At 26.2% G+C, this 23,629-nt stretch overlaps 2 protein-coding genes across 5 annotated transcripts; one reads left to right on the forward strand and one right to left on the reverse strand.

Annotated features, from left to right (window-relative positions):
* Window positions 1–3,191: 3,191 nt before the first annotated feature.
* On the forward strand, window positions 3,192–19,739 carry LOC128951902 (uncharacterized). Of its 3 annotated transcripts, XM_054297200.1 has the most exons (9): window positions 3,192–3,605; window positions 3,877–4,285; window positions 5,191–5,561; window positions 5,682–6,078; window positions 6,210–6,640; window positions 17,977–18,364; window positions 18,424–18,848; window positions 18,953–19,364; window positions 19,473–19,739. In XM_054297200.1, the coding sequence occupies exons 1-9, from the start codon at window positions 3,301–3,303 to the stop codon at window positions 19,680–19,682; spliced, it is 3,348 nt and encodes a 1,115-aa protein (XP_054153175.1). In that variant the 5' UTR covers window positions 3,192–3,300; the 3' UTR covers window positions 19,683–19,739. The 3 variants fall into 3 exon arrangements, with proteins under 3 accessions (XP_054153175.1, XP_054153176.1, XP_054153177.1); XM_054297201.1 differs by lacking the exons at window positions 17,977–18,364; window positions 18,424–18,848; window positions 18,953–19,364; window positions 19,473–19,739 and adding exons at window positions 6,720–7,143; window positions 7,235–7,524; XM_054297202.1 differs by lacking the exons at window positions 3,192–3,605; window positions 3,877–4,285; window positions 5,191–5,561; window positions 5,682–6,078; window positions 6,210–6,640 and adding exons at window positions 16,005–16,440; window positions 16,715–17,099; window positions 17,432–17,835.
* LOC128951928 (trypsin theta-like) lies at window positions 10,127–12,301 on the reverse strand. 2 transcript variants are annotated; one of them, XM_054297236.1, is made up of 5 exons: window positions 12,033–12,301; window positions 11,801–11,947; window positions 11,108–11,504; window positions 10,568–10,928; window positions 10,127–10,342 (listed from the first exon to the last, which is right to left on the reverse strand). In XM_054297236.1, exons 2-4 carry the CDS (start codon window positions 11,941–11,943, stop codon window positions 10,851–10,853), a joined length of 618 nt encoding a protein of 205 aa, XP_054153211.1. In that variant the 5' UTR covers window positions 11,944–11,947; window positions 12,033–12,301; the 3' UTR covers window positions 10,127–10,342; window positions 10,568–10,850. The 2 variants fall into 2 exon arrangements, with proteins under 2 accessions (XP_054153211.1, XP_054153210.1); XM_054297235.1 differs by having other exon boundaries at window positions 11,801–12,301.
* Window positions 19,740–23,629: the final 3,890 nt, after the last annotated feature.

Below are 23,629 nucleotides of genomic sequence, written 5' to 3' on the forward strand. Positions count from 1 at the left end.
ACGACTGTTTTTTAAGGGAAAGGGTGGGTGTCAGGAGTCAATGATCAAAATATTAAATTGAAAATTGTATATTAAAATTATTTATTATTATTATTACTTACTTATATACACAACTGGCAGCCGTTAGTATCCAATTCGGACCAATGATAGTACCGCGGCATAAGTGGTCATTAAATTCATCTTTCAATTCCGCGGTATAGCCGTCATGATATCGGGATAGTTTTGTTAAACAAATAACCGGCCGATTGTCAACATTATTAGTTGTATTATTATTATTGATAATCGCATGAATATTTGTTTTATTGCTAATCCATTGAATATATGGATAAATACTGGTAACAACTTTGGGTCGGCCATCAAAACGGCAGTCCAAGTCTACCGATATGATACCGATTAGTATTTTTTCTTTACTATCATCTAATTGACTTTGATTTTGTTTATCTATTGTCACTGCACCACCTACATCATCCTATTATTATTATTACAATAAAAAAATAAAACAAATTAATTAACAAAATAAGTAACAATCATTTATCTCTCTCTCTCTCTCTCTCTCTCTCTCTCTCTCTCTCTCTCTCTCTCTACTAAACTATATATTTGTAAACTAACATTACAGACACCGTTTCTCTTAGCGGTTACCAAACAAACTTTGTGTTGTTGTTGTTGGTATTGTTGGCCGTTATTGACGACAACATCATACCAGTGCACTGTTGCAAATCGATTAGACGGGCGTTATATGTTTTCATACCCCAACTGTATCTATAGTATCCCCATCCGTGTAGATAGGCTGGTGACCAGTTAGCAGGTGTTTGATCAGTAATTGCTATTATTTCGTTCATTTCGTTGTCCACAATATATCCGTCAACCCTAACCAATGCTATATTGTTTTCGTGAGTTGCGGCCGAGTATTGGTCGTGTATAATAGTTTGGTTGACCGGATAGTCTTTTCCGAGAATATTAATGTAAAAACTAGAAACTGTACGACTAGTTGTTGGTTTTTTTTGGGTTTAGTTGGTTTGTTAGGAGTTAATGGGTTAGAAATAAAATATTAATATAAATATTATTTTTAAAAAACGAATATTAATAACTCTATATATATATCAGGGTTAAATAGGGAGGGGGTATGACCAAAATACCCCCCTAATATCGAGATTTTTAGGATTTTACCCTCCCCTGACTTTTTGACAAAATTGGAAAAATTATCGCTTAAAAATTTTATTTAAATAATTGATTATTTTAAAAGTTAAAAGTTAATAAAATACTAAAAATAACTCATAGTGTATCATTAATGCTTTTATCAACTATTCTTAAATACATTATTTTATTTTTTGTTAAAGTTTTTATTAATTTTGATTTTTTTTTTGAAATTTTGCTGACAATTTATACGGGAACTTATGGGAACTTTATAGAGTTTACATGGGAATATTCGGATATTGGAGATTTTAAAGATTTTAGGGAAATTTCTATTGACGCCCCCCCCCCTGATTTTAGATTTTTGAAAAAATAGCCGATTAGAAATGCAATAAAAGAATATGCTTCACCCTATACCCCCTTCACCAAGATTTTTTGAGAATTTAGTAAATTTCAGCCCAGTTAACCCCTCCCCACCAAAATCCAAAACCTTGCTTAACCCTGATATATATATATATAATTTATATATATATAATTACTACTACTATAATACTGTACTTACTTATATACACAACTGGCTGCTGTTAGTATCCAATGGGGACTTATTATAGATCCGCCGCAAAAAATGTTTATCATTGTTGTTGGTCATCAATGATACGGGAAAACTAATACCACGTGTTATATTTGATAGTAATCCCAATATAGGGCTACTACTACTACTAGTAGTAGTAGTAGTAGGGATAGGGGTAGAAGTAGTCGGATTAGTATTAGTAATAGTAGTATCATCGCAGAGATCAGTACTAGTTTTGATTAGCAAAATATTTACTGATATTAATACTAATAAAACAATTTGGACTAATTGGCCAAAAATTAACATAATTGTTTGGTATGTTATTATTGTATATCTAAGTTAACTATAAGATTAATTACAATAACTATTACTTTCTGATAGTTATTAAATGTTTTTTTCAAGTAAATGTTAATTTTTTTACAAACATATATAGATATATAACTTTACAACAAAATATTTTCTTATTCAATATGGTTTTCACAGAATCAGATATTATTTACACATATGTGACATAAGTATTGCGTCAATAAACTAAATAAATTATTTAATAAATTTTATAAATAGTATTTATTTAACATTATTTAATAAATTGAAGATTTAATTGTTAGTAAAATATTTTTATCCTCCGGTCTAATCTGTAAATCTGTAAAATTTATAAAGTATACTACCAAATAATAATTTTTTAAATATCATTTTATTTTTGCTAAAATTATTTTTATATAATATCTATAGCTTTACTATTGAATACAATGTATGATTGATCCGATAATTATAATTTAATAGCATTGCCACTATCTATCATCACCTGTTGTATAGACAAAAAGCATTCAATTAATTAATCATTTTATTTACACTTTTATATTGAATTAAAACTACTGTATATAAAAAATTGACATATCTTATTGAAATAGTTTATTTTTTGAAAACATAATATTAAATTTAAAACAACAAAAATTATTACTATAACTGATTTATTAATAATGTAAGAAAAATATTCATTGTTTATAATCATTAGTCTCTATAAGTAATATTATACTAAAAAATAATTTTTAGTTAGTTTTTGATTTAAATTATATTTATCTTATACTATAAATAATTATTATTTCTGATTTAAAATCTTTTAAAAATTTTAAAATATAACTTTGTCGTTAATAAGTAAAATTTATGTACAAAAAAACATATTTAAAAAATAGTTTTTTAAATAATATTAAATTATTATATCATATTTATTACATAATTGATTTACGTTTACGTAATAATATTTATTTCATGTATATTCTGTATAACACTTATATTTCAATCAGTTTCTTAAATAATGTTAAATAAATACTATTTATAAAATTTATTACTTAATTCATTTAGTTTATTGACGTAATACTTATGTGTAAATAACATTCATTTAGATTCTGTGAAAAACATATTGAATAAGAAAATATTTTTTTTTGTAAAGTAATATAACTATATGTGTTTCTAAAAAAAAATTATCATTTACTTGAAATTTTTTTAATAACTATTATATACTGTAGTAATAGTTACTGTAATAGCAATTAATCCTATATAGTTAACTTATCCATACAATACTAACATACCAAACAATTATGTTAATTTTTGGCCAATTAGTCCAAATTGTTTTATTAGTATTAATATCAGTAAATATTTTGCTAATCAAAACTAGTACTGATCTCTGCGATGATACTACTATTACTAATACTAATCCGACTACTTCTACCCCTATCCCTACTAAAACTACTACAACTAGACCTATGTTGGGAACAAAATATAATATAACATCTGGTATTAGTTTTCCCGTATCATTGAAGACCAACAACACTGATAAACATTTTTGCGGCGGATCTATAATAAGTCCCCATTGGATACTAACAGCAGCCAGTTGTGTATATAAGTAAGTACTATAGTAGTGGTAACTATATATATAGTTATTAATATTTATGTTTTAAAATTATATTATCAAAAAAAAAATAATTATTAATAATATTATTTTGTTTTAAAAATTATTTTTCTTTTATTTATTATATTTATTATAATATTTGTTTATTTGTATATACCTGCATATATTGTTATATTTAACTCCCCCTCTTAATATATTTATTTTTCTAACCCAATCACTCTCTACAATCAATTAAATCCAATCAAACCAACAACAAAAAAACTAGTCGTACAGTTTCTAGTTTTTATATTAATATTCTCGGACATCATTATCCGGTCAACCAAACCGTTATACACGACCAATACTCGGCCGCAACTCACGAAAACAATATAGCATTGGTTAGGGTTGACAGATACATTACGGACGACGGCTATACCGAAATAATAGCAATTGCCGACCAACCAGCAGCTAACTGGTCACCAGCTAATCTGCACGGCTGGGGACACGGAAAATACGGTTGGAGTATGATGCCATATAACGCCCGGACAATCGATTTGCAACAGTGCACTGGTATGATGTTGTCGTCGATATCGGTCAACAATACCAACAACAACACAAATGCAACAACAAATACACCGATCATTAATAGTAACAAAGTTTGTTTGGTAACCCTTAAAGGAGAGGGTGTCTGTAATGTTAGTTTTCAAAATATAGTATAGTTTAGTAAAGAGAGAGAGAGAGAGAGAGAGAGAGAAAGAAAGATATATATATATATACAAGACTTTTAAGCCTCTAATTACGGCCCGTTTTAATTAAATTAAATCATAATTTTTATTATAAATATTATATTTTTATTCAATGATAGTATTGAGATAATAGCGACAAATAATTTGAAATATTAGTTTTGAAATGTTATGAAAACTATGAAAGTGTGTGAAAATCTTAAACAGCGTCGGCGGCGATGCTATTAATTACAATTATCTGGTCAACAATACGTTGAATTAATAAGTGACCAAGGACAATGTTGTAGATAAATTTAAAATAAATAAAATTGGTTATTTTTTAATTAATTGTATGATTTGCCAGATAAATGCAGTCGACTCATTTATAAATTTTTTAAACAGTTGACTGTAAATTATTTAGCATATAATACAATTAATTAAAAAATGACCAATTACAATTTTATTTATTTTAAATTTATCTACAACATTGCCCTTGGTCACTTATTAATTCAATGTAATTCAATTCCATATAATTGTAATTAATATCATCTCCGCCGCCGCTGTTTAAGACTCTCTGTGAAAGTGTTGCCTAAAATGTTATGCTATGTCTCACACATTGATATCAATGCTTATAATGTGTTTAAGTGTGTTATGTTAATACATGTACTGTAGATGTATTGTATAGCTTACTGTAGTTCACAGTCACACACACAGTGCTAGTGCTATACAGTATACACACAAATCTACTCCTATGTGGGTGTCGTTAATGAGGGTCGTGTACTGTCTTTTATATATATTAATATATAATATATATATATGAATGTTACTTTTTTTTAATTAATTTGTTTTATTAATTTTTAATACAATAATAATAATAGGATGATGTAGGTGGTGCGGTAACAATTGATAAAAAAAACCAAAATCAATTAGAGCATAGTAGAGAAAAAATATTAATTGGTATCATATCGGTAGACCTGGCCTGCGGTATCGATGGCCGACCACAAGTTGTTACCAGTATTTATCCATATCTTCAATGGATTAGCAATAAAACAAATATTCATGCGATTAGCAATAATAATAATAACAATACTAATAATGTTGACAATCGGCCGGTTATTTGTTCAACAAATTTATCCCGATATCATATGGGCTATCCCGCGGCATTGAAAGATGAATTTAATGACCACTTATGCGGCGGTAGTATAATTGGTGCAAATTGGATACTTACGGCTGCCAGTTGTGTTTATAAGTAAGTAGTGATAATAATAATAATAATAGTAATAGTAATATACAATTTAATATTTTTTGATCAATAACTACGACACCTACCCACTCCCTCAACAAAAAAAACATCAAATTAAAAAAACAGCCGTTCCTTATCAAGAGTTTATGTTGGTGTCGGTAAACAAAACTTCCGATATAATAATACATACTATGCTGTCGACCAAATCATTATCAACGACCAGTACTCGCCTGAGACTAAACAACATAACATAGCACTGGTTCGGGTCGAGCCCTACATAAGTGACAATACTATGGTACGTATAGTTCAATTGGCCGATCAACCAGTTATTGACGACTCGACTTTAGCCCAAATAAATAATTGGGAAAGTGTATGGCCTTATGCATATCAAGTCCGGACACTTGGTTGGCAACAGTGTAAGTCTATATTGACTAACAATACCATCAACACAAACAACACAACAACAAACATAGATAGTAGTAATGTTTGTTTAGTGAAATACAATAAATATGGTGTCTGTAATGTAAGTGTTATAAAGTTTTTTTTAAAGAAAAATAAAGAAATAATGAGAAAACCATTGAATCTGAAACATTTTGTTAAAATTATTTTTGTTATTTAAATTAATTTAATATATAAATATATATATGATAATAGGGTGATGAAGGTGGACCAGTGACTATAGATAGACCACAACAACTATCCAGATATTGTGCCGATAGTAAAGCAGATCGTAAAGAACAACTAGTAATAGGTATCCTATCAACTGGACTGTCCTGCAAGTCTGGTCGACCCGATGTTATGATCAGTATTAACCCATATCTACAATGGATTAAACAGAAAACCAATATAAGTGCTATTAGTAGTAGTAGTAGTAGTAGTAGTAGTAATGATAATAATACTAATAAAGACATTCAGCCGGTAAAAATCATAAGTGATAATCCGATTTCGTGGGGTCCCAACAGTTTTTTTCCGTTTGGTTTGGGTTATACGGCATCGTTGATAGACAACCAATTGAAACAACACTTATGTAGCGGTAGTATCATTGGTCAGAATTGGATACTAACGGCTGCCAGTTGTCTACATAAGTAATTAAATTAATATTAATATTTTAATTTATTTCCTCAATTATTATAATTATTATCACTCTTACTATAACAACAACAGTCGTACCGTTTCAAGCATTTTTGTTGGTGTCGGTAGAAATGATTACAAATTAAATGATACCTACTATGCTGTCGACAAAATTATTATACACGACAAGTACTCGCCTGAGACTAAACAAAACAATATAGCAGTGGTTAGGGTTGAGCCATATATTCGTAATAGTGATTTGGTTGGTATAATACGATTGGCTGATGAAAAGCACTTAGTTGTCGATGAAGGATATCCGGCCGAAATAGGCGGTTGGGGATCGAAAACTATTTGGTGGTTTCTACATACACTTAGTGTACAGACACTTGATTGGCAACAATGTAAGTCTATGATAACAAATAATACCATTACTACCAACACCAACACAACAACAACAACAATCATCGACAGTAATAATTTTTGTTTGGTGGCCGACAAAGGAAAGGGAGCCTGTAATGTATGTGTCAAGTGTTGAGAGAGAGAATATTAGTAGCACTTTTGATAACTTTTTAATTTTTTTGAAAACCATATGTTTATGTGTAAAATAGGACGATGAGGGCGGACCTGTTATTATGAAAGTAAGTGATAGACCAAAACATGAACCAAAAGAAGAATCAGATCCTCGCTATGGATTACTAAACAATATACACGTATCTCGTTATTCCGAATATAAGGCATTAATAGGTGTCTTATCTAGCGATCTGTCCTGTGGTCAGTCCGGTCGACCCGATATTGTTACCAATGTTGCCGCTCATCGCCAATGGATTAGAGAGAAGACTGGAATCTAATAAATTTGTTTTTTATTTAATGTTATAATTAATAATTTTTTTATTAATATATATATATATATATATATATATATATATTCTTATAATATATATAGGGAGAATCAGACGGTTGTATGAATCGGTTCAATATAAATAATAATTTATTGTTTTTCCACACAACCCAACACTACATTTAACAATATATATTTTAATTTATTTATATTTATATAATAAATATAAATTAATTAATTTTATATTTGTAATACTATATAATATAATATCAATAAGGTTAAAAAATTTTCTTGTATTAAATTTTAGATCTACAATAAAAATTTAATTAAGTAATAATTATTTATTTACAGCTTTAGATTAAAAAAAATAATTGAAGTACAAGAAAAGCTTATTAAAACTGTTTTTTTAATAAATAAAACTAAATTTTTTACTAAACTAAACTCTAATCTAATATTGAAACTGGTTCAGTTATATGTTTAACAAAATTACCAATGTTATATTTTAAATTAAATAAATTAGGCGTTCGCACTTTTTTTTAAGAAATCTAGACCCCCTCCCTAATAATGTTATTTTATGTTAGTTTATGTTATAGTTTTAATTCAATATAAAAGTGTAAATAAATAAATAAATTAATTAATTGAATGCTTTTTTGTTGTTGTCTATGCAACATGATATGATAGATAGTGGCGATGCTATTTAATTATAATTATCGTATCAATCATTAATAGATTGAATTCAATAGTAATATAATATAGATATTTTATAAAAAATTTTTGCTAGTTAAATAGTTTAAAAAATTATTATTTTATAGTTTATTTTATAAATTATTGATTTACAGATTAGATCGGTTTAGATTTAAAAAAAAAGTTTTTTATTTTAATATAATAACAACAACAACAAAAATCATAATAAATAAATTATAATTTAAAATTATTATTATATTCATTATTATTATAATTATAACCATTTATTAAAATAAAATATTATTTTTCAAATATATAATTTAAACACTTATTCAGTAAAAAATAAAGTTTAATTAGATTCCAGTCTTCTCTCTAATCCATTGGCGATGAGCGGCAACATTGGTAACAATATCGGGTCGACCGGACTGACCACAGGATAGATCGCTAGATAGGACACCCATTAATACTTTATATTCGGGATATATTCTGCCTATCAATGGGCCAACCAATCTGTTATCTTTGGGTTCATCTTTTGGTTTCACAATTACTTTCATAATAACAGGTCCGCCCTCATCGTCCTATTTTACACATAAACATATGGTTTTAAAAAAAATTTAAAAGTTATCCAAAAGAAAATGCTACTCATATTCTCTCTCTCTCTCTCTCTCTCTCTCTCTCTCTCTCTCTCTCTCTCTCTCTCTCTCTCTCTCTCTCTCTCTCTCACTCACTCTTAACACTTGACACATACATGACAGGCGCCTTTTCCTTTGTCGGCCACCACACAAACATTACTACTGTCGATGATTTTTGTTGTTGTTGTGTTGGTAGTAATGGTATTGTTTACTATCATAGACTTACACTGTTGCCAACCAAATATCTTTACATTGAGTGTATGTAGAAACCACCAAACAGTTTTCGATCGCCAACCGCCTATTTGGGCCGGATATCCCTCATCGATAACTAATTGCTTTTCATCGGCCAATCGTATTATACCAACTAAATCACTGTTACGTATATAGGGCTCAACCCTAACCACTGCTATATTGTTTTGTTTAGTCTCAGGCGAGTACTTGTCGTGTATAACAATTTTGTCGACAGCATAGTAGCTATCATTTAATTTGTAATCATTTCTACCGACACCAACAAAAATGTTTGAAACGGTACGACTGTTGTTGTTAGAGTAAGAGTGATATTAAGAATAAAAATAATAATTATAGAGAAAATAAATTAAAATATAAAACTAAAATTTTAATATTAAATTTAATTTACTTTTGTAGACAACTGGCAGCCGTTAGTATCCAATTCTGACCAATGATACTACCGCTACATAAGTGTTGTTTCAATTGGTTGTCTATCAACGATGCCGTATAACCCAAACCAAATGGGAAAAAACTTTTGGGATCAAACCAAAACTGATTATCACTTATGTTTTTTACCGGCTGAATGTCTTTATTAATTATATTACCATTACTACTACTACCACTACTAATAGCACTTATATTGGTTTTCTGTTTAATCCATTGTAGATATGGGTTAATACTCATCATAACTTCGGGTCGACCAGACTTGCAGGACAGTCCAGTTGATAGGATACCTATTAGTAGTCGTTCATTATTTTTTCCTTCACTATCGACACAATATCCGCGCAGTTGTTGTGGTCTATCTATAGTCACTGGTCCACCAACACCACCCTATTATCATATATAAATATATTGAATTAATTTAAAAAAAACAAAAAATAATTTTAACAAAATTTTTTAGTTTCAATGGTTTTCTTTAAAAAAAATCACTTACATTACAGGCGTCATTGTTATTGTAGTCCACTAAACAAACATTACTACTATCTATGTTTGGTGTTGTTGTGTTGTTTGTGGTGATGGTATTGTTAGTCATTATAGACTTACACTGTTGCCAACCAAGTGTCCGAACTTGATTTGTATGACTCCATTTCCCTTCCCAAGTAGTCATTTCGGCTGTTGTCGAGTCGTCAATAACTGTTTGATCGGCCAATTGAACTATACGTACCAGTTTAGCGTCACTTATGTAGGGCTCGACCCGAACCAGTGCTATATTATGTTGATTAGTCTCAGATGAGTACTGGTCGTTGATAATGATTTGGTCGACAGCATAGTATGTATTATTATATCGGAAATTTTGTTTACCGACACCAACATAGACTTTTGATAAGGAACGACTGTTTTTTTTGTTGTTGAGGGAGAGAGGATGGTTGTTGTAGTTAATGATCAATATTAAATTGAAAATTGTATATTAAAATTATATATTGTTGTTATTGTTGATATAAAGTGGGTGTGTCGTAGTTAATTATTAAAAATCAACATTATTAAATTTGTTAGTTAATCGCATAAAAAATAATAAAATAAAATTATTTAAATTATATATTACTACTACTACTACTTACTTATATACACAACTGGCGGCCGTTAGTATCCAATTCGGACCAATGATAGTACCGCCGCATAAGTGGTCATTAAATTCATCTTTCAATGCCGCGGTATGGCCACTATGATATCGGGATAATTTTGTTGAACAAATAACCGGCCGATTGTCAACATTATTATTATTATTGCTAATCGCATGAATATTTGTTTTATTGCTAATCCATTGAAGATATGGATAAATACTGGTAACAACTTGGGGTCGGCCATCGATACCGCAGGCCAGGTCTACCGATATGATACCGATTAGTATTTTTTTCTACTATGCTCTAATGTTTGACTTTGATTTTGTTTATCTATTGTCACTGCACCACCTACATCATCCTATTATTATTATTAGTGAATTGAAAATAAATAAAACAAATTAATTAACAAAAAAGTAACACTCATTCATCTATCTCTCTCTCTCTCTCTCTCTCTCTCTCTCTCTCTCTCTCACACACACACACACACACACAGTCTCTCTCGCTCTACTAAACTATATTATATATTTGTAAACTAACATTACAGACACCCTCTCCCTTAGCGGTTACCAAACAAACTTTGTTACTATTAATAATTAATGAATTTGTTGTTGTATTTTTATTGTTGGCCGTTATTGACGACAACATCATACCAGTGCACTGTTGCAAATCGATTATCCGGGCGTTATATTCCTTCATTCCCCAACTGTATCTATCGTGTCCCCAGCCGTGTAGATAAGCTGTTGACCAGTTAGCAGGCGGTTGGTCGGCAATTGCTATCATTTCGTTCATTTCGTTGTCCACAATATATCCGTCAACCCTAACCAATGCTATATTGTTTTCGTGAGTTGCGGCCGAGTATTGATCGTGTATAACGGTTTGGTTGACCGGATAATGGTGTCCGAGAAGATTAATGTAAAAACTAGAAACTGTACGACTAGTTTTTTTGTTGGTTTGGTTTAATTGATTGTTGAGAATGAATGGGTTAGAAAGATAAATATTAGGGGGTTTAATATAACAATATATAAATACAGGTATACGCAGGTATATACAGGTATATATGAATTATATATATAAATTATTATTTTGTTTAAACAAATATTATAACAAATGTAATAAATAAAAGAAAAATTATTTAGAAACAAAATAATAATATTAATAATTATTTTTTGATAATATTATTTTAAAACATAAATATTAATTACTCTAAATTTTATATTATATAATACATACTTATATACACAACTGGCTGCTGTTAGTATCCAATGGGGACTTATTATAGATCCGCCGCAAAAATGTTTGTTATCAGTGTTGTTGGTCATCAATGATACGGGAAAACAAGTACCAGTTGTTATATTATATAGTGTTCCCAACATAGGTCTAGTAGTAGTAGTTTTAGTAGGGATAGGGGTAGAAGTAGTCGGATTAGTATTAGTAATAGTAGTATCATCGCAGAGATCAGTACTAGTTTTGATTAGCCTCTAGGTCCTCCAGATTTTACAGGCAATTTAGGCTCTTTAGTTTCAGGGGTAGTTGATTTTGAAAGGGTAGTAGTGGTAGGGTTAGTACTACTACTAGGTGTCGGTGTTGTATTTGTACCAACAGTATCATCGCAGAGATCAGTGGTAGACTTGATTAGCAAAATATTTACTGATATTAATACTAATAAAACAATTTGGACTAATTGGCCAAAAATTAACATAATTGTTTGGTATGTTATTATTGTATGACTAAGTTAACTATAAGATTAATTGCTATTACAGTAACTATTACTGTATTATAGTTATTAAATGTTTTTTTAAGTAAATGTTTAAAAAAAATTACAAACACATATAGATATATAACTTTACAAAAAAAATTATTTTTGTATTCAATATAGTGTTGGCAAAAAAGAGAAACTTATAAAATAATAGAGAAATTTCTATAAAGTTTCTAAAAGAAATTTCTATCTATGGGATCCCCGTATTAATTTTGATCTCTACATATTTGTTATCTTGTAACAACACATTGTTTTTATATGTAATAATTGAAAATTATTAACAATATTTTAATTAGTTTTAAGTAATTAATTAATTTATTATTATTAAATAATTATAATTATTTCATATATATAAGTATCCTATTTAGTAGTCTACAGTGCTATACAGTATAATATTATATGTATTGTATTATGTCTCATTAATATATAGTAAATTATTACAATAGCTTTAGATATGAGGATCCCATAGTATACACAATAAAGTTAAATTTCTATAGAAATTTATTCATGAGAAACTTTCTAGAAACTTTCTCAGTGAAATTTATTAGAAACTTTTTATTTGCCCATCAAATTTCAATATGGTTTTCATAGAATCTAATATTATTTACACATAATTATTACGTCAATAAACTAAATGAATTAAGTAATAAATTTTATAAATAGTATTTATTTAACATTATTTAAGAAACTGATTGAAATTTATATATTTTTTAATTTTCTATATCAATGCTAGTGTTATACAGACTATACATGAAATAAATATTATTACGTAAACGTAAATCAATTATGTAATAAATATGATATACAAAATTTTTTAAATATGTTTTTTGTACATCAATTTTATATATTAATTAAATATAAATATAGTATTAAATGATTATTTTTTACCGATTAAGTTATTTCTTAAAATTTTGAAAGGATTTGACAGAAAAAATAATAATTATATATAATATAGAAGAAATATAATTTAACTCAAAAAATAACTAAAAATTATTTTAAGTATAATATTACTTATAGAAACATGACTATAAACAATGAATTTTTTAACTTAATTATAACTTAATTATATTTAATATTTATAAAAAATATAATAATGCATAAATTAATTTAATTGTTTTGACTTTTTTAATACTATTAATTGTATTTAAGTTTTATATTATTTAACAATACATTACTATCATCTGTAATATTAACAATAAAAATTTAATTAAGTAGTTATTTATATACAAGTTTATATTAGATAAAAAAGATTTTAATTGAAATACAAAAAAAAACATATTAAAACTGTTTTTTCAATTAAATATATAAAACTAAATTTACTAAAACTGATTACATAATTCATTTAGTTTATGAACATAATAATTATATGTGTAAATAATATTGTATTTAATGAAAACCATATTGAATAAGAAAATAAATTATATATATATCTAAGTGTTTGTAAAAAATTTAACATTTACTTGAAAAAAACATTTAATAACTATTATACTTACAATAGTTACTGTAATAGAAAGATTTGTATTTAACTTAATAACAAATAATAACACCAAACAACTATTATGTTAATTTTTGGCCAATTAGTCCAAATTGTTTTATTAGTATTAATATCAGTAAATATTTTGCTAATCAAAACTAACACTGATATATGAGCTAGACTGACCACCCAATTTATTAGTAAACCTGTATAATATAATAAAATATATGAATTTCACCTGTATTTTCCTGTATATTAAATATTATATTCCTGTATATTATCTTGTATTTAAATAACTATATAAATTTATAATATAAATTAAGAAAAATTCAATTTAAAAACCAATTTAAGGTATTATAATTACATAAAAAGATGAAAATTAGTTTTCTATTTTGAACATGAACAACTTTATTTTTATAAAATTTAAATTTATAAAATTTCTTTTATATATTTAAACTTTATATCAAAAATACAAGCAATTTTTATTAACAAATTTTACTTCAATATTTATTTTATACTTTTATTTATTAATTAGTTTCACATATTTTAAAACTGTATATTACATTATACAGGTTAGCCCCTTTCCTGTCACCTGTATCAGACAATACATTCCTGTATAATACAGGCGGCACCTGTATGGGTGGTCAGTCTGATATGAGGTGATACTACTACTACTACTAGTAGTAGTAGTATTACAATCCCTACCCCTAGTACTAGTATTATTACTATTACTACTACTACTACTACTACTAAATTTTGTCGATTTTGGTGAATTAAATTTTTTTTATTGTATTAAATTTTAGATTTTTAAAAATTAATATAATTATTATTATTTGATAAATTATAATAAATAAATCAATAGTTAATTTTTTTCTAACTTTCCAATAATTTATATTTAATTTATAACTTATAAAGTATATAAATAATACCTAAGAATATAAATTAATTTGTTATTAATAAATTATTATAAAAAGCATAATATTATAACAAAATAGTAAACAAATAGTAAAATTATAATTATATTTTAAATTTTATATTAATATATTGTACTTAATATTGTTGTTAATTTTTTTATCATAATTGTGTGCCATACTTTAAAAGCATACAATTAAGTAAGTAAATATTTTAAACATTTATATTTAGTTTCAATAAAATCAAACATATTGAAGTTTTTTTTATATATTAAATTTACTAAAATTTATTACATAAATGATGATTAAAATCTCTATGAAAATCATATTGATTAAAAAATAAAATTTATATATACCGGTATATATAACTGTATGTATATTTATATTTACAAAGTTTATTATTAAAAAAATAATAATGCATAAATCAAATTAATTGTTTATACTTTATTAATACTATTAATTGTATTTAAGTTTTATATTATTTAACATTATTTAACAATATATTAGTATCTTCTGTAGTATAAAAATAAACATTTAATTAAGTATTTTAGAATTGAGATACAAAAAACACATTAAAGCAGTTTTTTTTAATAAATAAAACTAAATTTACTAATAATGATTACATAATTCATTTAGTTTATGAACGTAATAATTATGTGTAAATAATATTAGATTTAATGAAAACCATATTGAATAACAAATAAATTATATATATATATTTGTAAAAAATTTAACATTTATTTCAGAAAAAAAACATTTCAATAACTATTATACTTACAATAGTTACTGTAATAGAAAGATTTGTATTTAACATAATAATAAATAATAACAGCAATTACTGGTATTGTTAATTTTAGGCCAATTATAGTCCAAATTGTTTTATTAGTATTATCAGCAAATATTTTGCTAATCAAAACTAATAGCACTGATAATAGTTTCTTATGTAGTATAATAAAAAAACAAACATTCAGTTAACTAATTATTAATTTACAGTGTTTGTAAAAAATTTATCATTTACTTGAAATAAAACATCAAAATATATCATAGAGTAAAACAGTTACTGTAATAGTATAATCTTATAGTTTTTTTAATAATTATTATAAGTTTAGTAATTTTTTAAATATTGTTAAATATAATCTATTAATAAAATATTTTTATATAATTTGATTATATTTTATTGACGCACTAATTATGTGTAAATAATATCAGATTCTGTGCATAACATATGTTTTAAAAAATAAAATTATTGTAAAGTTATATATATATATATATATATCTGTGTTTGTAAAAAAATTTATCATTTACTTTAAAAAAACATTCAATAACTATAATACAGTAAAACAGTTACTGTAATAGTATAATCTTATAGTTAACTTATCCATACAATAATAACAATTATGTTAATTTTTGGCCAATTAGTCCAAATTGGTTTATTATTATTATCAGTAAATATTTTGCTAATCAAGTCTACCACTGATCTCTGCGATGATACTGTTGGTACAAATACAACACCGACACCTAGTAGTACTAACCCTACCACTACTACCCTTTCAAAATCAACTACCCCTGAAACTATAGAGCATAAATTGCCTGTAAAAGCTGGAGGACCTAGAGGTGTCGGTTTTATAGTATCATTGAGGACTAACATAACTGGTAAAGACAGACACTTATGCAGCGGTACTATAATCAGTCCGTATTGGATACTAACAGCAGCCAGTTGTCTATATAAGTAAGTAATACTGTAGTAATTTAGTTTAAGTTATATTTTTTTAAATCAAAAAACACCAAACGATTATTAATGGTATAATTATTATTACTTTTTTCAAATTATTTAATTATTATTACTTCATTTGATATCTTAATAATTATATAAAATTGTTTTAATCTAATTATTTTTATATAATGAATTTCCACCCAACCCGACCCAACCCCACCCCACACTCAATAATTTGATAATATATTAATGTTTGATTTGATTTCTAATTAATTTGACAACAAAACAGTCGTTCCCTTTCAAGTATTAAAGTTTCATACGGACACTATGCTGTCAATCATACCGTTATATACGATCACTATTCACCCGAAACTAACGAAAACAATATAGCATTGATTCGCCTAAAGGACTATATTGAACACATAACTGTAAACTATGAACTATCATTAGGTGACCAACCGGTTGCCAACTGGTCAGTAGCCTATCTACACGATTGGGAACCGAAAGATTATCGACATGTGACAAACATAAACTCCCGGACTATCGATTGGAAACATTGTACGACTATAATAGTGTCGGACAACAACACCAATACAAATACAACAACAAAAACACCGATTCTTAATAGTAATAATATTTGTCTGCTGACCGCCAAAGGAGAGGGTGTCTGTCATGTATGTGTCCTCCACTGTATAGTATAGTTAAAGATAATGCCAATTAAAAGTTTTAATTTGAGTAATCTATCGTGTAATACAGTTAACACTTAATGCTAAGCAAGGTAACTTAGTATATAGTAACCTAATATATTAGGAAAGTTATATAAAGTACCTTGGCTAAAACCATACATAATATTTAAACTTTTAAGTTGCATAAACTGTATAATATAGACTCTATATTATAGAGTAAAAATGAGAGAGAGAGAGAGAGAGAGAGAGAGAGACTTTTTCTGTTTTTATTTCATTTATTTGTATTTTTTTGGTTTTATTTTTTGAAACAATAATAATAGAAAGGACATGTGGGTGATGTAGGCGGTGCAGTGACAGTAGAGAAACCAAATAAATCAGAAAATAGTGATGAAAATAGAATAACCAGATTAATAGGTATACTATCGGCTGACCTGTCATGCGGTCAACTCGACGGCGGTGTCGGCCGACAACCCAAAGTCGTTACCAGTATTGTACCGTTTCTTCAATGGATAAACGAAAAAACCAAAATAACTGCTATTAGTAGTAGTAATAATAATAATAATGATACCGACAATCGGCCGGTAATTTGTTCAACAGAATTACAATATAGGAGTAATTTTGGAGGATTTGGGGCATCGATTAGAAATGAATTTAATGAACGTTTGTGCGGCGGATCCATCATTGGTACGAATTGGATACTAACGGCCGCCAGTTGTCTACATAAGTAAGTGTATAGTAATTACTTTATTGAATAGATATTAAATTATGTTTTTAATTCAATTTAATCAAATAAACAATAACTTCTCATATTATACTTATTTACAATACCAACAACAATATCTAATAAACAACAACAACAAAACAGTCGTCCCTTATCAAGCATTTATGTTGGTATCGGTGATGAAGATTTCGTACATAATCATAGCTACTACGGTGTCGACCAAATCATTATACACGACCAGTACTCCCCAGTGACTAAACAAAATAATATAGCACTGGTTCGGGTCGAGCCCTACATAAGTGATAATTCACGGGTAAATATAGTTCAATTGGCCGATCAACCAGTTATTGACGACTCGACTTTAGCCGAAATTACTTATTCATCAAATATATGGAGCGGAACAAGTGATGTCCGTACACTTGGTTGGCAACAATGTAAGTCTCTAATGGCAAACAATACCATCACCACAAACAACACAACAACAAACATAGATAGTAGTAATGTTTGTTTAGTGAAGTATTTTGGTTGTAAAGTAAGTATCATTAAGTTAGAGATAGATATTTGAAAAAATGTGTAAATATTTCATAATAGGATGATGCTGGTAATCCAGTAACAATAGATAGACAAAAACAATATTATAATCGGAAAAGCTGTCCTATAGATAGAAAACTATTAATAGGTGTTCTAACCGATGACCTGTACTGCAAGTCTGGTCGACCCGAAGTTATGATCAGTATTAACCCATATCTACAATGGATTAAACAGAAAACCAATATAAGTGCTGTTAGTAGTAGTAGTGATAATACGACTACTAATAATGATATTCAACCGGTAAATCTGATTATTGAAGATCCGATAAATATAGATCCGGGATTCTCTCATTCAAAATCTAGAAACACCCGGTTTGGTTTGCGTTATACGGCTTCGCTGATGGACAACCAATCTAAGCGACATTTTTGTAGCGGTACTATCATTGGTACGAATTGGATACTAACGGCTGCCAGTTGTCTACAAAAGTATTATAATAATATATTTTTTATACAAAAAATTGATTATTATTTGATTAGTTTATATTTAAATGTTTTTAATTTACTTTTACTTTCACTCCCTATTATAACAGTCGTACTGTTTCTAGTATTTATGTTGGTGTCGGTAAAAATGATTACCAATTAAATAATACATTGTATACTGTAGTCCAAACCATTTTACACGACCAGTACTCGCCACTGACTAAACAAAACAATATAGCACTGGTTAGGGTTGAGCCTTATATACGTAACTGTGATTTGGTTGGTATAATACGATTGGCCGATAAAAATCAAAAGGTTATCCATGATAGACAACCGGCCCATATAGGCGGTTGGGGATCGAAAACTATTTGGTGGTTTCTACAAACACTCGATGTAAAGATATTTGATTGGCAACAGTGTATGTCTATTATAGCAAACAATACCATTACTACCAACTCAACAACAATCATCGATAGTAGTAATGTTTGTGTGGTGGCCGACAAAGGAAAGGGAGCCTGTCATGTATGTGTCTATTGTTGAGGGAGAGAGAGAGAGAGAGATAGAGAGAGATTTTCTTTTGATAACTTTTTAATTTTTTTTTGAAAAACCATATGTTTATGTGTAAAATAGGACGATGAGGGCGGACCTATTATTAGGAAAGTAATTGAATATTCAAAATATATAAACAAAAGAAACAGAACTATCGACAGACATCAAGAAATTAGGGTAATAATGGGTGTCCTATCTAGCGATCTGTCCTGTGGTCAGTCCGGTCGACCCGATATTGTTACCAATGTTATCACTTATCGCGAATGGATTAAAGAAAAAACAGGAATCTAATGAATTTATTAATTAATAATATTATTCATAATTTGATTTTTGTTTTATTAATTTATAAACGACTATATGTTTAATTTAATAAATTATATTTTGAACTAATATTTTATAAGAAAATTTTAAGCATAATAAATTAATAATAATAAAAAACTTAAAAATTTTATTAATATTACTTAATTGTTTTATATGGGGGAATGGAGGGTAGAGACCTTAATAGCATTAGCGTTTAGATATTTCTTAGTTGTGCTGGTTGGAGGGGGGTGGGTTAGCGGTTAGGGACAATTTCTTTATAAAAATGATTTCATGCTAACAATTGCGAACATAGGGGAGGGAGGGAGTCTAGATTTCTTACAAAGCTATAATGACAGTAATAGATAAACCACCACCAACTACAGCAATTACAACAACAACAACTAATTTAACAACCATTACAATATCATTAACAACACAACAACAACAAAACTATACAACAACTTTGGGCTTTTATACAACTGATTGTTTAGATTTTGCTTATGTATCTCATGTAACTTATATGAAATATATATATATATATATATATACCTGTATATATCAATAGTTGTATCTGCAAATGCATTTATTATTATTATTATATGTATATATTTGATGGTTAACTTAATGGGTCGTAGGTGAGGGTGTGATTTAGTTGTATAGGATAGAATGTATATGTGATGATGAGGTTATTGAATGTTATTGAAAATACTAAAATGTATAATTATTATTATATTTGAATTCAATATGGTCAATCATACAATTATTATTATTATTATTATTATCCCAAATAAAATATTTAGGCAAAAAAATAAACATTATATCCACTTCAGATTTAGGTAGATATCGGTCACCCTATGAGGTATTAACGGTTGTCCTATTAAGCGGTCAGTCCGCTGGACCCGATGTTGTTACCATTATTGTCCCGTATAGTCAATGGATTAAAGATAATACAGAAATATATTATTGTATGTTAATGTATATTAATAATAACAAGAATTTTAAAAAAATAAAATAAAATATTTGATTTTGTTTATTAATAATTTTAACAATTTTTTATACAAAAAATAAATAAATCTATTTTGTAAAATGAATTTTTTTTTCTAAATTTTTTACTAGTATTTGATTTTTAAATAGAAAATTATTTAATTAAAATTTTAGACTAACAATCTGTTCCAATAAAATCTAGTTTTAAATTTTTTTTAGTCCGCTTTTAGTTACCAGTATTGTCCCGTATAGACAATGGATTAAAGATAATACAGGAATATAAGAAATAATTAATAAAAATTTTATTGAATAATTTTTTGTACAATTTTTTGTGTTAAAAAAATTTATTATAATTAATTAAATTGTTATTTTTGTTTGTTTATTAATTTTTGCTAAATTATATAATAATTTTTTTTAAAATATTATATTTATAAAATTATTTAATGAAATAAAATTTTTTTAATTTTTTGCTCTACTTGAATTTTGATTTTTTTTTAGAAATAAGTTATTATAATAACGTAAACCGTTTACATTATTAATTATAATTAAATTTTTTAATACTGATCATAAATTTATCAAATTACTTGTATATATCTAAGTTTTTTTATAAATATATTTTTAATAATATTTTTATTTAACTATAATATATTAGTATCTTTTGTAGTATTACCAAAAAAACAAACATTAAATTAATTAATTATTTATTTATTTAAACTTTATATTGAATTGAATAATATATTGAAGCAGTTTTTTTTAAAAAATAATGCTAAATTAACATTTTATAAAATTTATTACATAATTTCATCTAGTTTATTGACGTAATATTTTTTTGTAATTAGATATTAGATTCTATGAAATACATATTGAATTAAAAAAATAAAAATTATTTTTGTAAAGCTATATATATATCTAAAATATATATGTTGTAAAAATTTAACATTTACTACATTTTTACATCAATAGCTATCATACAGTCAGTGTAATAGCATAATCTTATAGTTAACTTATCCATACAATAATAACATCAAACTATAATAATGTTAATTTTTTGGCCAATTAGTTCAAATTGTTTTATTAGTATTAATATCAGTAAATATTTTGCTAATGAAATCTAGTACTGATCTCTGCGATGATACTACTGTTACTAATACAATAACTACAACTAGTACTACCCCTTACTAAACCTACCAACACTACTAAAGCTAGAGAGCCTATATTGGGACAACAAAAAAAAACAGTCGACTAGAGGTATCGGATTTACTGTAACATTGATGACAAATATCAATGGTAGTGACCGACACTTATGCAGCGATGCTATAATAAGTCCCCATTGGATACTAACAGCAGCCAGTTGTGTATATAAGTAAGTGTTGTAGTAATTAACTAAAAATTTATTTATATTATTTGTTTTCAACGAAAAAATAAACATTATAAAAAATTATTAATAATATTTAATTTAGTTTTAATTAAACAATCTTTTATTTTACTACATTTTTTCTATAAATAGTTTTTTATATTAAAAAATGCATTTTTTCTATAATTTGTTTATATATTTTTTGATGTTTTTTTATTCAATTCAATTTTCGACTTATAAGCTCATTATATTTACAACTATTCGATTTGATGAAAATTTTGATCTTTGATATGTTATCGACATAAAAAAATACATAGAAATCATATATCTTACTAAAAAATAATGTTAATTAATTATTTTTTGACTTTAAAGTCGAATAACAGCAAAAATATTACTTATTGTAATTTGTTATATATTATTAAATATTAAATTATTATAACTATGGAAGACATTATAAACACATTATTAATTGAAATACATTATAAAATTATAATTTTAAAAAACTAGTTTCAAATAACTTATTTATTTTAATTCTGAAAATGTTATCTACAAAGCATTATGGGTGTAATCGTGTAATTAAAAATGAAACGATTTTAATATTTGATTTTGTTTATTAATAATTTTAACAATTTTTTAAATTAAAAATAATAATTATTATATTTCTATTTATTTTGTAAAATGAWAATTTTCTTATAATTTTTTTCTTATTATTTGATTTTTTTTGTTAAAAAATTKTTTAATTAAAATTTTACWWTAACAATCTGTTCCAATAAAAACTAGTTTWAAATTTMATTTTTTTWGTAAAAAACTAAAATAAAATTGACGTACAAAAAATATAATAACATATTGTAAAAAATATTTACTCAAATTTATTACTTAAATAAGTGATTAATACATTTCTAATAGTTTTAAGACATTAATTATAATTGATTTTTTGAAAAACTGATCATAAATTTATCAAATTAATTGTATAATTCTTATTTTGTATTAAACTTTTTTTGTATTAATATATTGTTTAAAATATTTTTCGTTTTTCTAAATAATGCTAAATAAAATCCATTAATAAAATTTTTATTTAATTTTTATTTAGTTTATTGTCGTAATAACTATTTTTAATTAGATATTAGATTCTATGAAAACAATATTGAATTAAATTATTAATTAATTTAGTAAAAAATAAAATTGACGTACAAATAATAACATATGTTTACTAAAATGCATTTTTAATATCGATCATAAATTTATCAAATAAATTGTATAAATCTAAGTATTTTTTATTAATATATTGATAATAATATTATTATTTAACTATAATATATTAATAGATTATGTAGTATAATAACATCCAATTAACTAATTATTTATTTACACTTTTATATTGGATTTAAAAATATATTGAAGCAGTTTTTTAAAATAATGTATTAAAATCTATTAATAAAATATTTTTATATAATTTAATGATATTTAATTGACGCACTAATTATGTGTAAATAATATGTTATCTGTGCATAACATATGTTTAAAAAAATAAAATTATTGTAAAGTTATAGATATCTATATGTGTTTGTAAAAAATTTATCATTTACTTTAAAAAAAACAT

This window comes from Oppia nitens, unplaced genomic scaffold (assembly GCF_028296485.1).
Source record: "Oppia nitens isolate AA-2021 unplaced genomic scaffold, nextdenovo-longstitch-racon4-pilon3 scaffold1_pilon_pilon_pilon, whole genome shotgun sequence".
NCBI classification, from domain to species: domain Eukaryota; kingdom Metazoa; phylum Arthropoda; class Arachnida; order Sarcoptiformes; family Oppiidae; genus Oppia; species Oppia nitens.

Excerpts from the sequence above, each read along its gene's own strand:
- LOC128951902 (XM_054297200.1), top strand. The coding sequence starts at position 3,301 with ATGTTAATTTTTGGCCAATTAGTCCAAATTGTTTTATTAGTATTAATA. Across the intron at positions 6,079-6,209 it reads ATAAATATGGTGTCTGTAAT|GGTGATGAAGGTGGACCAGT; the intron begins GTAAGTGTTATA and ends ATATGATAATAG. Across the intron at positions 19,365-19,472 it reads AAGGAAAGGGAGCCTGTCAT|GACGATGAGGGCGGACCTAT; the intron begins GTATGTGTCTAT and ends TGTGTAAAATAG.
- LOC128951928 (XM_054297236.1), bottom strand. The coding sequence starts at position 11,943 with ATGTTGGGAACACTATATAATATAACAACTGGTACTTGTTTTCCCGTA. Across the intron at positions 11,505-11,800 it reads GCAGCCAGTTGTGTATATAA|TCGTACAGTTTCTAGTTTTT; the intron begins GTATGTATTATA and ends CAAAAAAACTAG. Across the intron at positions 10,929-11,107 it reads AGGGAGAGGGTGTCTGTAAT|GATGATGTAGGTGGTGCAGT; the intron begins GTTAGTTTACAA and ends TAATAATAATAG.